The 17,438-nt window shown below is 35.2% G+C and overlaps 1 protein-coding gene across 1 annotated transcript in view; it reads right to left on the bottom strand.

Moving 5' to 3' along the window:
• The window catches only part of LOC136711848 (striated muscle preferentially expressed protein kinase-like), a 49,883-nt gene extending 33,717 nt beyond the window's left edge, over positions 1-16,166 (bottom strand). The window contains exon 1 of the mRNA XM_066688401.1: positions 15,532-16,166. Within this exon, the coding sequence (XP_066544498.1) occupies positions 15,532-15,946 (415 nt within the window). The 5' untranslated portion in view covers positions 15,947-16,166. The remainder of the gene's footprint in view (positions 1-15,531) is intronic.
• Positions 16,167-17,438: the final 1,272 nt, after the last annotated feature.

Here is a 17,438-nt window from a genome sequence, read left to right as displayed (position 1 = left end):
TTTTTGAAATGCGTTTTTCTGGATTTTTTTGTTGTTATTCTGTCTCTCACTGTTAAAATACACCTACCATTAAAATTATAGACTGATCATTTCTTTGTCAGTGGGCAAACTTACAAAATCATCTTTTTGTTAGAGCTAACACAGTGTATGCAGCAAATACATCTGTTCTACAATACTTAAATTGTATCTCCTTTCTTTAATTAGTTATTTGATAAGCTTAATTACACAGGTTCTAAATACTGCTTAATACAACGTGCGCTTGGTTTCATCAGACATCAATCGTCTGGTCTGCGTGTAATGCTAAGTAAAATGCAAAATTCACATAAAATATCTGTAAAATCTTTTAATTACATATGGTTACAAATTGTTCTAAAAATGGATTTTGGTATTTTAGCAAATGGGAGCATGGGCCACTTTGTCACTTATCCAACTATGTTAGCCTATACCTAGTTTCTAAGAAATTTGAACTGTTAACTATTACATAGTTTAAAATCATAATGGAGATGGCGGTTTTTACTTAAAATAAAGCTAAAAAAGGTAATCAACAAATTTAAACTGTCATGTCAACAAATATAACTTTAAGATTTGCAGTGAAGATCAGAGAGAAAGTTTAAAAATGTAGTAAATGCCCTCGGCTTGGTGTTTCGACTTTCAATTTCCATTTTTGCTTACCACGTTTTATCAAAATTTGCATTATATCGCATAATGTTATATCGGGGTACAGCTGTAGTAGTTTTTTTAATTGTATTGTTTTATTTACTTTGGGGGGGTAGCTGTGCAGGGGCTAGTTAGAGTTGAAGCCATAGTTTATAGTTTGGCAAATGGTACATGCTTCAGGAAGTGGGTAAAAACCATGACCATTTCTTAAGACTTTGTAAAACTGAATTTAATGGAGTAGCTGTGGCTTCTTGACATCCCGGTGAATTAATACTCAAATTATGTTGGATTTTCTTGTATTGCTTATTTATGTATTGTCAGGTTCTCCATAGACTGTTATGAGAAAATTAAGAAAATGCTATTATAAGACATTATGTGTCAAGAGAATTTTGAATGTATCACTGAAAGGCCTTTTTTGCTCAAACCTATAAACTATCAGTATCTTTAAAGATTGTATTTATGGCACAGTGTATATTTAAAGAGAAAGGGGTGTGGTTACCATTACCAGTCTGTCTCTAAACCTTCAAGAGGTATCCATCTCCTACCACTTTCAACTTCCATAACTTCCAACTGGTAAAAAGTAGCTAAGTACAGATATAATTCCATTGTATCATGATGTTAAAAGGTTCCAGCTGATCAAAATTGGCTCAATTTTCTAGAGGAGAACGTGACTGACATCTGTAAATCAAAAGCAGTATGCAGAAATTAGGCATAGATAGGCCTATACTTGTTTCTGTATTACAGTTACATACCAAAGCAATGCACTGAAAAAGATCACACATTTGAGGGCAGAGGACCACATCTGATTGTATGTTTATATAATAATTAACCAATTAACTGTGATAGCAGGTTATACTTTACAGGTTGCACGATACTCTTTACTTCCCATTGCTTCAGATTGAAAATACTCAGCTACCAACATCATTTGAAGCATGGGGTGTGATGTATATTAAGCACATTACTATCTATGGGATTCTATTCAGAGATGCATGCTCTGCTACAATCCTTAGGCATTTAAATCTACACTCACTGTGAGTCTCCTTGATTAAAAAGACGAGAAGGAGCAAATGCCACCCAGCCTCAGTGAAATCCGGATCATTGTTGGAGAGGACAAACATGAAAGGACAAGCAAGCTCTTGTCTTTAACAATCTGTGCAATATACAAGCAGCCTTATTGTGCTCATGATGAATACACTGAATAGGTGTGCATACAGAAACTACATGGTTTTCAGAGGAATTTAATTAAAAAACATGGGCTCATCCCACATAAGCTCATTGCATACTGTGCAGGATCTCTCTCTTTTGCCCCTGAGGAAATAATATAAATCAGACACTAACTTAAAAATGGAGTATAAATATAATCTTTATCATTCAGGCTGCTATTTAATATTGCTATAAGGAAGGGTGAAATGGATGATGTTCTGTGTATCCTCAAAACTAAGCATTCTTCCCTTCAAATCAGCCATAATGTAAATTTCCCTGACATATTGATTACTTTAAATGTGATTTTTTTTGTGTTCATTTTATATACGCAGCTTTAATTTCAATAACTCTCAGATGCAAGTCATGTTTAACAGCTTTGTTAAATCTAAAATTGAAGTAGATCAGTGATTATGGAAGAAATTAAAAGACGAGTGAAAGAAACAGCACGCTGTTGAAAGGAAATCTAACCACTTGCCTGAAGAGAGAAGTATTTGATTAATGCATCCTACCAGTGCTCACTTATGGCTGTGAAACCTGGTCACTAAATGCAAAAATTATACAGAAACTGTAAATGACACAAAGGGGCATAGTATGCTTGGAATAAAGAAGAAAATACAGCAAGTGGCCACTTATTAGACTTCATCACCATCACCATCAGCCCATAACGATTTTGCAATCCTGAACTGAAGGAAGCCTACAGGTGCATATTTGTATGTACAAGCCAAAATAGTTCCTTTATTATGATCTCTGTGGATGATTTTCAAAGATGACCTTTGAGCATAATTAAAATGAAATTTTAAAAGCAGATTTCAGAGAACAAAATAAGATTGTCATTCTGCTTTGCTGATGAAACTGCCAAATCATCTGAGACCTAAATCATATCATTACATTAAAGTGAAACAGGAACTTAACCAGGGACTCTAGAAGAAGGGAAAAGGCCTATTAATTATAGTTTTGTGAACATGTGAACAGTGTTCTATTGAATGCATTCGTTTTCCCAGTGGGAAGAGTTTTGTTTTTGTTTTTAATTGCTTAACTCTTGGTTATCTCTACCTGTCAGTAATATACATTTACACCATCTCTCCTGAAGCTATATTGTCTATAATTGATTCGATTTTTTTACCGGCAGCTCTGTCATAATGGAAATAAACAATCTATGATCAAGTTATGGTAATCAAGTAATCAAGTTCAATTAGAACAACAGCCCCTGATTTAGATAGATAATATTATAATAAATACATTTTTAAAATAATGATAAATATTCGAATTAACATTTCTCTTAATTAACTATTTGCAAAATAACAAGCATTACCACCACAAGATCCAACAGAATGAAAATAAAAATAAAAATAAATTGCTTCACGGAATACCCTCAAACCAAATAAACCTCCCTTACCTCTCAAGTGCAATAGCCTCAGCTTGGGTAAATTCAGTATTCTATGGTGAATTAACTTAATATTCCCTTCTTGTACAATTAGTTGCTGTAAAGCCTATTCTGTATAAAATTACCTTTATTGTATTTTTGCTTGATCCCACAAAAGGTTAATAACACTGATGTGCTTTGTTTCCAAGGGAGCACGAGGAAAGCCATTTTAAGCCATCTCTAGGGAGATATGAAATCCATTGCTCAGACTGAACATACAAGCTTTAAATATGGAGTGAATGAGATCACTTCATTTGAATATGACCTGGGACACAGATCAATTGACCATCATTCATAGTGCTTTTGATGAGGTGTGTTGTTTTCACACAGATATATTGTAATACCTCATTGTCTGGAGTGTATATGGTGGCCTTATAATTTGAAATATATGTATGGCCAAATAATAGGACATATATCAATTTCACTGGAATTACTGTGGTTACACCAGAGCAATCCTGTTTTTTTTCTTCGTCTGGCATAAAAAAGGTAAAGTAAGCTATCCTGATTAATAGCATTTAAAAACTGCATGTGGCCAGCAGTCCTGAGAGTGTGCCAGTGTTATACCATGCAAACTAAAATTAGGACTTATCCAGGGCGCATGACCCCGCAGACGATCTGCGTCAGAGAACCAGCCAAGAGCTTGCTCCGTGCTGCAGAGCTGTTTACCCACACTGAGAAGCGGCAACAACTGCGCTGAGAAATCAACAGGGAAATCCCCAGCCATGCCTTTACTGTGACCCACCAGTGACATTGGTCCTTCACTACTGGGGAAAATAAGAGATTTGCGTGCATTTCCAGTCCCATATATATTATTCGAATTAGAAATCCTGGATGAAACTACCAACAAACCATTCTGAATATAGTGTATGAGCAGGTAGAAAACAAAGCAATGCACAGCCCTCTCAGAAAATAATACATTGTTAATATGCATGGAAACAAGCCATATCCAGCAGCATCTACTTTACTCCGTACCACAATAGTACATTTATAATGAGGAGGAGAAAAATGTCTTCAGTCATTGCTGATGCATTAGCAAGAGATAGATAATCATTAGCATACACAGAAATAATTATATTGTGCATTTTACACTGTATATGGCAGTACACACCTTTGCAAAACTGCTTTTCTCCTTTTATCTTAGATTATCAGAAGAAATAGCTTTACCTTTCTAGGCTTACATTGAGATTACTCAGAATGCAGATACAAAGTAAATTGCAATGGACGCATCACTGACTTTAATATAAGAGGACCATCCATGTACTTAATATATAAAGATTTTAATTAACTATTTAATAACTTAATTTTCTCTTTGGAATCAAACTACACATTGGGGAGAAATGTAAATGTGCATTAATAAGGAGACTTCTATAATTTGACAATTATTGACGCATATAAAGATTCAGAATACAAAAATCTACAACATAAAAAAAACATGTTATTAATTGCAGACTATGAACAGCTTTTCTGTATGTAATGATGTATATACATCTTATAGAATTTCTTACTAAAATGTGATACTGCATATAATCTGTAGCAAGTTTCTCACAACAAATTGATACTTTTTTATTTTGCCACAAAATTTCATCTGGTCGTTCAATCAGATTCACAGTGCAGCACACAACCCCACCATGTTCAAAAATATTTGTTCATTATTTATTTTCAAATTTTACCACCTACATATTCAGACATTCTCTGAAAAGCATTACAGAACACCTTGTATTAAAATGTTTTAAGGCATATCACTGTACTTTAATTCTTTAGATATTAAAATATATTATCTAGATAAAAGTGTGTTATACCTCAGTCTCTGTGTGAAAACTGAGAACAGTGGGTTGCTAATTCAAATTGCTTCATAATCATAATATTAATTTAATTCAACTAATGTTTCACAGATTACCACAAAACTATCTTAGATTGCTTTGTCTTGCATGTTAAATTCATGCAAATGTACTCTCTCCACACTGTGGAAAGTTTAATAAGTCTATTTTAAACCATGCTTTTAAGACCACTGGTTACTAAACTGGTCCAATTAAAAATTAAGACCTAAAGCTAAGGGACTAGAATTAATGAAAAAATAAGAAGATTAAATCTAAATTAAAAGTGTTATTTCAGATTTAACTTGTATCTATACTGCCAATAAAATACACAGCCTCATTACAAATACCTGAATTAACCACAGTCCAGTGGTTGGCAACTGTGGTCAAACAACCCCCACGAAACATTTGAAATTATTGCACAAAATATATATATTTTTATAATTTTTCAGATTTTTTTGCAAGTATACAATAATTGCCTGCTTTTGCTGTGTCGTTTGTTCGTGTAATAAATGTAACCAGTGCAGTTTACAACACAAACACTGTATCTCATTGGATTATTATTAACCTTTCATTTTAAAGGCTATTGGATAAAGAATAAAGAATATGTGTGCTGATTTCCCCAGAATTGTGTTGGCGATGCAAATTAGTTTCACACATTGCTCTCCTGGCCCTTATGTTTATTATTGAATAAATTAAAATAATTTGGCTGACATAGCTACAAATACAACCTAAAGCAAACCCAATGGCAGGAAATCATTCCAAACACATTTCACACATAAAACAAATATGAAACGGAGAAGAAAAAGGAAGCCGAGAACATAACCAACCTCAAATTTCATCTAATTTCTGGCTAGACCAAGGGTCCCCAACCCTGGTCCTCGAGGACCCCCTACCCTACTGGTTTTTGTTCCAACTGAGCTGTCAATTATTTAATTGAACCGTAATTTAAGTAACAATCAAAATTTTGTATTAAAAGAGTTGGTTCTTTAATAAGTTCTTTATACAATTCTATATTTAAATTAAAATTCCTACTGTTTAAAATAATTAAAAGGCTCTGATTTAGGAAATTATTAGTTCAATTAAGGGTTCAATATAGTAACTGAGAGCTCGGTTGGAAGAAAAAACAGCAGAGTAGGGGGTCCTCCAGGACTAGAGTTGGGAACCCTTGGGTTAGACGATTCTGTTATATAAGCCTTTGACTTCATCTTCACTTCCACCCATAATGAGCACACAGGTAAAATAAAGGCCTTGTTAGTAGAGATGTAACATGCTGGTGGACCAGTGTAACATGATGAAAATCAAGGTACTAGGAACACCAGCACCAGTGTATTTGATCCTATCCCAATGCTGAATTTGTTACTTTCTTGTTATAGTTTCTTTCTTAAATAACTTAGTCAGATGCATTACCCAGCCTTCCAGCCTCCAGTTTGAGGTGACCTGACGATTTATAAGACACTTTATAAGTGAGTGCCAGTGTTTATAAGATACATTATCAGTGAATGCCAATCATTTAAGGTTATATAGGGGGTTTCAATAAGTAGCTAAAGATCCCGTTAATCTTGACTAAGGCCAATAGGCATTAACTTACTGAAAACTCAACTGGAATGAAGAATTTGCTATGCCTTTCCAGGACTGGAGGCCACTGAATGTAAAGAAAATCTAATAAGATATCCATTTACCATACCAGGAGGCAACCATAGTTTTGAGCAAGGGGCTGTGACTAATTGCTGGGGGGCTTAGGCCTTTTATGTTCCAGCTGAGCTCTCATTATCTTATCTACTTTGTCCTGCTTATTTAATTAGGTGGACAAATTGAGCACATCTCTCTAGTTCTCAATGTTTTTCATGTACTCATATTCCTGGAAGTAAGTGCATTCCGTAAACAAATAATAACAGATCCAAAACATCATTAAATAATCTTCACGACTTCCCATTGATCATACTAAAAGATCAGTTAAGTAATGGACCTCTCAAGTTGGACAAAGACCAGAAACTGTGCTAAGAGCTTATATTGCTTTTTCATATATATATATATATATATATATATATATATATATATATATACAATAGTCAATATATCATATATATTCAGTTATGTTAGGTGAGCTAAATAATTTATGTAATTAAAAAGTAATATTACAGGGTTAATATTTTCTCCTCTCCAATTAATACATTTGCTTCCTATTTATATCAATATTATAATTATTGACTAACTAAATTAGAAACGTAAACACAAGATGGGGCAATGCACTGGTTAATAAAATTTTAGGTCACCTTTGTAACTTGTATATGGAAAGGAAACCTAGTGAAGGGCAACACCAAAGGAATTGGAAACATAACTGCTAAACTGCTTCATAAATACTTCTCGTATTCCATATGCCCATCATGCAATTTTCTGTTCTGCAGCAGCTGATCCAATTCGTATGAGTTGCAGTGGGGGTGTCTGTGAATTAGACACCTGCTCAATAGATACTGGCCCACCAGAAAGAAGATCAAGGAAGACAAGAAAGAGCTGCATCATGGAAATGCCTTCACTTTCTTTATAGAGAAACAAGGGGGAAACCTAGAAATTTGAATGTCCTCACAATCTCTAACAGATGGTAACCTGGAAAAACTTTGATTTTACAATTGGTTACCGTGCATAGAAGAAGCCTCTACAGTTAAACAGAGTGTTATGAACAGGGTAAACTGACATTAAATACAAATTATATTATTTCAGTTATATCAGATGGATGAAGAGGATACTTAGAGAAAGAAAAGTGATCCCAACATTCAATTATTTAATAATAAATCTACCTAAGGTAACATATAGCAACAATTCTAAGTCTGAACCTGAATATAACATTGCCAGAATGTAGCCTATATGCTTTTTTATTTTATTAGGTCTGTATGATAATTGTACTATAATTACAATATTTTCTATGGCATCTAAGTAACTATGTCATAAATGAAAGAAGGACTATTGAATTATCCAAGTAGACAAACAGAAAATAAGTAAACCAATCATTTTATGACGGTCACATTTTATGAATCAAGTTGATGTACCAATTACTACCAAACTATTAATAAAATAATATCAAAACATATCCAACAATAATAATAAGTATAACTATCTTCAGTTCTATGCAATCAAACTTTTATTCTATCTAGGTTGATGGATATGAAAAAGCACACACAATTTTGGTATTTTATTTAACACCAGAAAGCACAGGACATTCCAGAATTTGATTCATAGACATTCAAGCAGCTTAATGTAATAAAGTTTGTATTCTTGACATAAAAACACCTAATTTTCTTGGTTTCAACAGGGAAAACGGTTTTGCTTTAGCATTCAATTACTCTCAAGCACACAAGTTTCACCTCCTCTCTACACTTCAGAGGACAAATCATTCCTGAGTGACAAAGCGAGACTTGTGCACAGTGATAAATAGCCACATTCTTTCACCTTTTTCTAAGGATCACAAACTCTTTTATGAATCTAGAACAAAGTCATTTGGAGTACGTCATCACAGCATCTCTCCCTTAAGCCCACAAAACATTCATCCAACAGTTCTGTGTCACATATTTTGTCAAATCAAACTTACCTTATCTGTGACTCATATTTCTCTTGTTTCTGTTATAAACCGTGTTTACAGACACAGCCCCACTTGATGAAGACATTTTCCTTTTACTTAAAGTCTTGTTTGTGCATTTTATTCCTAAAGATAAAGATACTGAAAAAAAGCATCCTTTTCTAGTACTATTTTTAACTCCTCAGTCTTTGTGGGCTTCCATTCTTACTCCAATGCTGTGGTATCCGTGCCCCCAAGGCCCTCCTCTCCTACTTTCTCACTTGAGAGCTGATGAGTCAAATAATCTATTTCTGGTGGCACATTAATATACACCCTCTTCCCTACCACTCATTTGTCCTGCCTTTAAATAATATTGCAAGATTATTATTCTAAACTACCTTTAGTTCCGAAGCTGGAGCGTATAAAACTAGATGCTTAAGGGAGCATCTCAAGTATTGTTGTGGAAATTGTTTCTTGAAAACTGCTCATATGAACACACTAACATAGGCAAACAGGTTTTGAAACTACATACATGAAGGTGGCAGAACACAAAAATATCTGCTATTAAGAAATTGAGTAGCGATGGCACTCAATACACAGGTTGCACGGAGCAGGTATGCTATTATATCTCATAGTGCATTTTTCTGAAAAGAAGCAATTCTTTCAAATCCAAAGATGATCACTTGCAGTTTCTCTCATGTGTGGGCACATAAGACAAGTCCATTCAAACGGGTCCAATGAAAAATACTAATCGACTAGCATTACCAAGGTGCTCTTAATGTTTCATTTTACCTTGCATCTTTTCCCACAGACACAATCAATATCAACCTCAAAACCAATATTTTCATCCAAGCATTACATTTTTGTATTTTTTCAAAGCAAGGAAATGAAGTCAGATTTCAATCAAGGGACTGCTTTGTAAGAGGAGTTAAAGCAGCAAATGCCCACATTTGTCAATACTGCATTTATTTTTAAATATAATCTATTCTAAGTTTTACACATGCTACAATATACTGTGTAATAAATGTTTTAAAAGATACGTAAAACTTAAACATTTAATATGTACTTCATTATGATGTTGTTTTAAATACTGCAACATATTTCTAAATATATTTCTAAATATACATTATATTTTTCTCTTGTGGAAATTGGCTTAATAAAGTACTTTTAAATCATTAACATTTATAAATACCAAGTCAATACCACCTGTAACATGTGTAATTCTCATGTCAATTCACATTTGTCTTTCTGTACAGTATCCTATGGTGAAGAAATTCTCAACCCCAGTCTCAGGCTGAGATCCCAAGAGCAAAAGGCATGTGTGAGACCTTAAATCTTTATTAAATTGTCATGAAATGTACAGAAAAGTATGATATAAGCAGCAAATTATGCCCCATGAGTTAAGTATGGGGGAGTGTTGACCTGGGAGAACAATGGTTTACTTAAAAAGTACAAAAAAATTACTTCCATTTAATGCGTGGGTGGCAGCACCGCACTCCTGGGTATTACTGGGGCACCTCTCCAAAACAAAGTACTTTTCCAATCAGTTCAGAAGTCGCAATAAACTACTTCTTCTTTTATCGAAGCCCAGAAATGCTTAAAAGTGACAGCATATTCCAGGCTGCTCATTTCAGAACCCAGCCTGATAATGTCTCCACTCAGACTTGCAAGGCACAGGATAATCTTAGCTTAGAAACCTTTTCAGAAATACTGGTTTAATACTGCAGTGTAGGCTTTCCTGCTGGAAATCGGCATTGTGGGGAGTATAGTATTGTAATAATCCCTGTTAGACTACTGTGATTTACATTTTTTATGTGGGTATTTTTGTTACATTTAGAAGAATACACCCTCTATTCCAATTTGAATAGGATTTGGAGACTGAACACAGGTTTTTGCTGTGGTTTTCATTGGAGCAATACATTAATTAAGAGTGTGCACAAAAAACAAATATAGATACCATTATATTCAGTGGTCAGGTAAAACACTAATTTTACAGTTTACATACTGTGAATTAGTCATCTAAAAACATTAAGTGTTTGAAGAAATCTGGTTGCCTACGTTTGATCTCCGTCATTTTGACGCTTGAAAAGCTTTCAACAGCCGCTGGTTTTCTATAATGAATTGCATTTGACCTGAGGGGAATGAGACATTTACATAGGCAGAAAAGATTAGTCCTCATATAGCAGTCCTAAAGTAAGGGGCAGTTCTGAGGAGACTGTTGTTGGTTGTGTACTGATAAAGTAGTTTTATTTTTATTATTGCTGCCCTGGGAGGATTTGCCTGTGCACTTGCTCGCAAGCAGATCCTGGTGGGGCGCAGGAAGGTACTGTAATGGAATACTGATGAAGGGACACATGCGCTGAGTGTGAGAATGATCGCATGATTTTGTTTAAATCACAAGTTTAACTGAATACATCTTGTAGAGGCGTTCTGATAGAAAACAAAATAGTGTACAGGTAAATTATTCTATTTAAAAAAACAGTTTTCTCTTTAAACATCTAACTGTGGAGGATCAGATTGAGATGACATTGAATATGCAACATGGCTGATGTCTACCCATTTAACACTTGAAATACACTAGATGTTTGGACTCCGAAGCAGGCACCTTCCTCATTGTGCACATAAACCCAGTCATCTTAAATGGGTTCTGCCCATCTGGAATCAGTAGACTTGATTCAGCTCATCATGAATATTACATGTTTTTTATGGTAGCTGCATCTATACAGGTGCCTTGGGGACTGCTTGTAGTACACTTGTGTGAACGCTTTGCTAGCACAATGCTTACAAAACTGAAGAATATCTGAAGCAATCACCCTTCACTTGAATCGATCTTCTATAACGTATACTGTAATAAGATGATTGGTCTGGGTCTGGGGGTGTATTTAAGGACAATACCAATTCCAATACACCAAAACAGCCAGTCAATTCAAACTATATCCATTCCAACGTGCGTGACAAATGTGTACAGTGCATGGTAGATGTCATGAGTCATGATGTCATTGTTGCAAATCAATAATGTACATAAAAACAAATGATGAAGTGAGTCATATATTTCTCAAAACCTGCCACCAGTCTCTAACCTGTAAGTCTCTAACCACCACCAAAAATGAAACTCAGTTGTGTCATTATAAAACATTGTGCTGCTTCAGAGAACTTGGCCCCCCAGTTTATTAATAAAATTAATACATTGCAAGTGCGCCAACACCGTTGGAATTGTAACAGAACGATAGAATTATTCAAATGTTAAGGATTTCAACTCTCTTCAATATGCATTGTTAGTTCTATTAAAGCAGTTGCTCAACTCAAGGAAGTCAAACACATAAACAATAAATACATAAAATAAATAGAAGTGGCTCCCCCCTCAGCCAGGTTCAAACTAATAGAATAAACCCAATCCCTTGTCTCTCTACAAAAGTAAACTTATATTTAGCTGTGATGTCTTTTAGTGTAACAGGAGAGCATGTGGCCGATTAACATGGCAAAAATCTGAGGCCTGGCACATTCCTGGGTATAAATAACCAGGAGGAGAAGGCAATCAGGGGGTGAGGAGGGAGATTGAGAGGGTGAAGGCAGTCGCTCTGAGTGACAGGACAGCTGCTGCTGGGGCAGTCATTGCAGGGATTTGAAACATGGGGCCTTGCCTTTCACAAGAGGAGAGACTGGGGGGACGGGCTGCAAGGGGGCAGAAGGAAACAGTAGCAAAGATGATAGAAGATTGGTAGTGGAATATACATGTTATTTAAGCCAAAACATTACTTAAAGTACATTTACATGTGTTTGTTTGCTTGTTAGGCTGCTTTTTTACATTATACGTTTAAAATGTAACGAGTTGTCAACAAAGGATAACCCAAACTTGCCACTCTGTAACCTTACAAATACAAATCCCTTTCAAATAGATTATTTCATATATTTGTTTGGTCTAATGATTTACATTGCTATATTTTATTTATTTCTGTAACTTAATATAACCTTAGTAAAAGAGCTGCTATTTTCCCCTATCATAAGTAATACATTTCATTGTTTTTCAGTACTGTTTTTTGTCTTATTAACTAGAGAGATGTTTTAATTTTATTATTGATTGCTATTAAATTTATTTTTTACCGCCATCATTTGGCTACAATACTGAAAATTGTATTTTTTACATCAGATGCAATTACCTCTCCAAAGTTTGTATTAATTCCATATATGTATACAATGGATATAGCACACAGTTGGAATCTCCTAAAATAAATAATACCTTCACAGAAAAATTTAAAAAATAACAGCGTACCATTAAAACATAAATCCCCAATCTGCCCAATGTACAGACACATCTTGACTGCAGCCATTAGTACATGGCTCTGCCATTTGCTGTCTATGGACAGGGGTACTAAGTTGGAGTTTAAACGAAAAAGGTGACAAACTGTATTGTTCTGTTGCTGAGAACTAATACTGGTGAAATGAGGTCCACCATTTAGTTCACCTTATGGAGACTTTATGTCTTCAGTTATCGTCGTTATTGTTTGGCCTGGTTCCATTTGGTATATATAACATGAAAGAACGGAAGGTTGTAATATTTTATCTAAAAGTAACAACTATCTGCTATTAATGAAAATAGCATTTCAGTGTGTGGGATTGAGTTCATGAATTTGGCCTGTTATTTTTTGAGAACTAGAGAAGCACAGCTTTGGAGGCGAGGAGAAATACTGTGCAATGTATATTTTCATATATATTTTATTATAACTGTATTTTAAATTATATATCAGCAGCAGCCTTTATCGATCCACTGCTGGATGAAGGCCATCCCAAGATGATAGATATATGATATGTAGATGTAAAACCAGAATTGGTATTAACTGCAAAATAAATATACAATCAATCTAATACTAAACTTATAAACCTTCAAAAATATACAGACTTTGTGCCCATTAGTATTAATTGATGTGAATTTAAATGAAATGTACAAAATGTTGTATACTATCTATTTATAAAGACTGTCATTTAATTTGTAAGGTTTTTTTTATGTTAATTAACTAATGCATGTTTTAAAGAAAAAAGAAAAAGTAATCTAGAACTTACACCTACACCATCAGATCTACTGTAACATGTCAAATAACAATCTTCAATTGTCTAGCAGACTTCTACTTAAGGCATCACTTCCCTTATTCCATTATATTAAAAATCCATAACATCTCACAGAAAATTAGGTTATTCTTAGTCCCCTTATCGACACTTGATAGATACAATTTCTAAAATCAAGTTCTGGATACACCCCAACGGACCCTGAAGAGATCAGTGCTTGTACTGAGGTTTGTATTTAAAGAATGGTGTCAATCTACATTCGCTGTTAATGTGATAATTTATTCACTACAGAGCCCTTATTATAACAAAATGGTTATCACAATTGGAAAATAATTCGCCTTCAATGTTTTAAGTGCAAATTTAATACACAGATATTGAAACAGTTCAGTAATAAAAATAATATGAACTCCAGCTAATGCAACAGACTTGTGTTCCTGTTTTCGACAGCAATACATCATTTCAGAAAATACAACTGAAAATCCTTTCCATAAAATAAGCAAACATTTTGAACTGGATGTGTTAAACTGTCTTGTGTTGTTTGACATTGGAGCCTCAGTGTACAACAAAATAAAAAGAGATATACATGTTTACTATAGATACCAAAAGGGACAATAAAAATAAAATAAGAGACACTGAGGCCTTGGGGTGGTACTTCAGTGATAAAATGATTAGAAAATAGATTAAAATAGATTAGAAGTTGGAAGTCATAATTTTCATGGCTTCATCAAAAGCTATACAAAATGTATTCCACCTCTACAATTTAGTCTCCTGTAGTACCATTTTGCTTTGCAAAGTCTGGAGTCCAATAAGTGGATATGGTGATCTTTATGGGAAGAAAACCCATAAATCATCTTTCAGAGATTTGTACATCTAGGATAGGATCTTCCACTATAATATTTGCAGAATTTCTCTATTCTACATCCTGCATTTTGTCGATTTTGTTCTACAGGGAACCAAAATCAATTTCAGACTTTAAACCAGGTAATAAAAAAAACTACAGAATCATCCACTGGTGTTTATACAGAATGTGAATGCAGTTTTAAGGAATAATAGGAAAGAGACAATAAGTCACCATTGCATTTGCCACCATCCTTCCATCCTGCATTACCAAAGCCACTAGACAGGCACTTGGGTTTACTGTCATGGAAGACAAACTTAAAGACGATACTGCTACTCCATCTTACTTCCCTCCCAATGATCCACCATTTTAAGACATTTTAAGATGTGACAAGCTAGTTATCTATTATTTATCGTGTTGCAAATGTTTGCTTTTTCCAGCTGAATTTAATAAAACAGAACATGTTTAAAAACATACATATCTGTGCATAATAAAGATGTCTTTCTCCATTTAATCCTGAAGACTATCGTATGGCTATAAACAGAAATAGATGCCTTTCTCTTCTGAATTGTGAATTGGCAACAGAACTTTGGGACATTTCATAGTTCTGACAACTTTTGACTTGTGTGTCACACTGAAAGAATGTGTCATTAGACCAGGGGTTCCAAGACCAGCCCTGTCCTGCTGGTTTTTGTTCTAAAACGAGCTCTTAATTGTTTAATTGATTCCCTAATTGAACAAACGATGCAATTATATAATTAAGAGCTTTTTAATATTATAAACCAGCAGGGCAGGGGGTCCTCCAGAACCAGTTTGGGAACCACTGCATTAGACTACCACTTGTTCCCACTGAAAATCTAGGAATACATCTTAGATTTGTGTAAATGTCACAAGGTCCTGATTAAGATATTTTTGAAAACAGTACGTGTTGTAAGAGCATTTCTTTTTGCACATAGACCTGCATGTCTTCTTTGAATTTTACCTTCCAGGTCCATGACCGCCAGGACAGCGCTGGTTCTAGCCTCTCCCAGGGGGTTGGTCGCTATGCAGGTGTATAGCCCAGCATCGCTGAGCTTGCAGTCCCTGATCCACAGCCCTCCATATTCCTGGTTATCCATTGAGAGGAGGGTTTCATTGCGGTACCAGTGCAGGGCCGGCTGTGGATCTCCCGCCACCGCTACTTTCAGTCGGATGTCACATCCCGTTCCTACGGCCGCGTTCTTCATCTTCCGCATGAACACTGGTGCCGTTTGGTAAGGGCTCAGGCCAACCTGAGCGGGAATTACCCTGGCACGTTTTGATGGGATCCCAGGACTAGGGGGCGCCACTCCTATCCGCCCCCTTACTGCCTCCTCTCCTGGCTTCTTCAGGGTCATTTGGACTTCGGCTTTTCTCATGGTTAGAAATGTTTTAGTCCCCAATGGTTAATTACGTACTCTTGTTTCTTTTGGGGAGGGGTTTGTTTTAGTTTTTTACACTTTAAACCAGACTTTAAAAAAATATTTTATTTTGGGCCTTGAAATTGTGCCATCCTTTTCACTTTCCCGTTTCTTCTAACTTTGGGTTTTTCTCGGCAAGTAACTGAGTAATTCATTAGCATTCCAATTTTTTTATGAAAAAAAAAAAAAAATATATATATATATATATATATATATATATATATATATATATTAGGTCTGTGTTCAAGTATTCCAAAAGTTTTTGTCAGTTAAATACAACAATGAATGCACGCTGGGATCTAAAATTGAATTATATAAATTACTGTCATTTTTAAAGAAAAATTACCTGTGGATTTATAACTCTTTACAAAAGGACTTTATGCAATTTTTAAAAAGGTTTTCTTCACAGTAAAGCCATGCCTGGAAAACGATCATCACACCTGTACTTTTGCAGCTCTTAATACCTTTAATATCAAACCTTTAAAAGAGTGTTCGCTTGCTGAGAAGCACAGTCCTTCCTTCATACAAATGAGGCTCTCTAGCAAATAAACAATAAATAAATAAACAAATGGATTACCTTAATGTTGTTTCTGTCAAAAAGTTTTGGAATACTTTTTCACATCCTTGGAAAGTCCAAATAGACTAATGAAAAGGAAAAACTAAAGATTTAATCTTTACCCAATTAAAGATACAGCCCGTCCAAATTCTCCTGGTGAAGCAGCGTTGACGGTATTTTTAGTGCAAGTCCCACTGGATCATGTTGCATTAGCAGCTTCCATGTATTGCCTTTTGGGTCTGCTTTTCACCCCTCTGTGCAGATCTTCAAGGTCTTAAGGGACCAACAGAGAGTCCTGTGGCTTTTTGGTTTTAACTTCTTCTGTTTCCAGTGTCATCAAATTAATTTTGCTGTTGGTATATGTTTATAACTCTGTAGGCGTCTTGTTCTAACGAGCCTACGGTGCCCACACTTTACTTGAGTTGACTTCTCTCACTCACGCTCTCTCTCTCCCTATCTAGTTGAGTCCCCAGAGAGGTGATCGCAGAGTCCCCTAAGCCTTGAAGTGACAGCTGCTCACTGATCAGTCACATTCCTTGCACCGTCAAAGTCTTCTGCCCCCTCCCATCCCCTGTAACATCTATCCAACCAACCTATAGTGTGTATGTGAGTGTGTAAAGGGGAGGGGGGGAGGTAAGTTCTGATTCATTTGTCAAAGATAGAAGCCAACCACAAACCTTAAAGTTAAATTCATCGGCGTCAGGTGTAACCAGAGGGCAGGATTCGGTTTCAGACCTGCCTATTGAACGCTCTTTGGCCTTAACATTTTATGTTTAACTGTGCAAGTTTGCCAGTTCTACTACTACTACTACTATTGCTAATAATAATAAAGTGCTGTTCATATAATCTAAGGTAAACAAAATATCAGTTTAGCTAATTAGTCGATGCTATGAA

The sequence above is a fragment of the Amia ocellicauda genome, chromosome 16 (assembly GCF_036373705.1).
Source record: "Amia ocellicauda isolate fAmiCal2 chromosome 16, fAmiCal2.hap1, whole genome shotgun sequence".
Classification (NCBI taxonomy): domain Eukaryota; kingdom Metazoa; phylum Chordata; class Actinopteri; order Amiiformes; family Amiidae; genus Amia; species Amia ocellicauda.
Note: the sequence above shows the minus strand (reverse complement) of the source record. Positions and strands in the feature narration are given on the sequence as shown.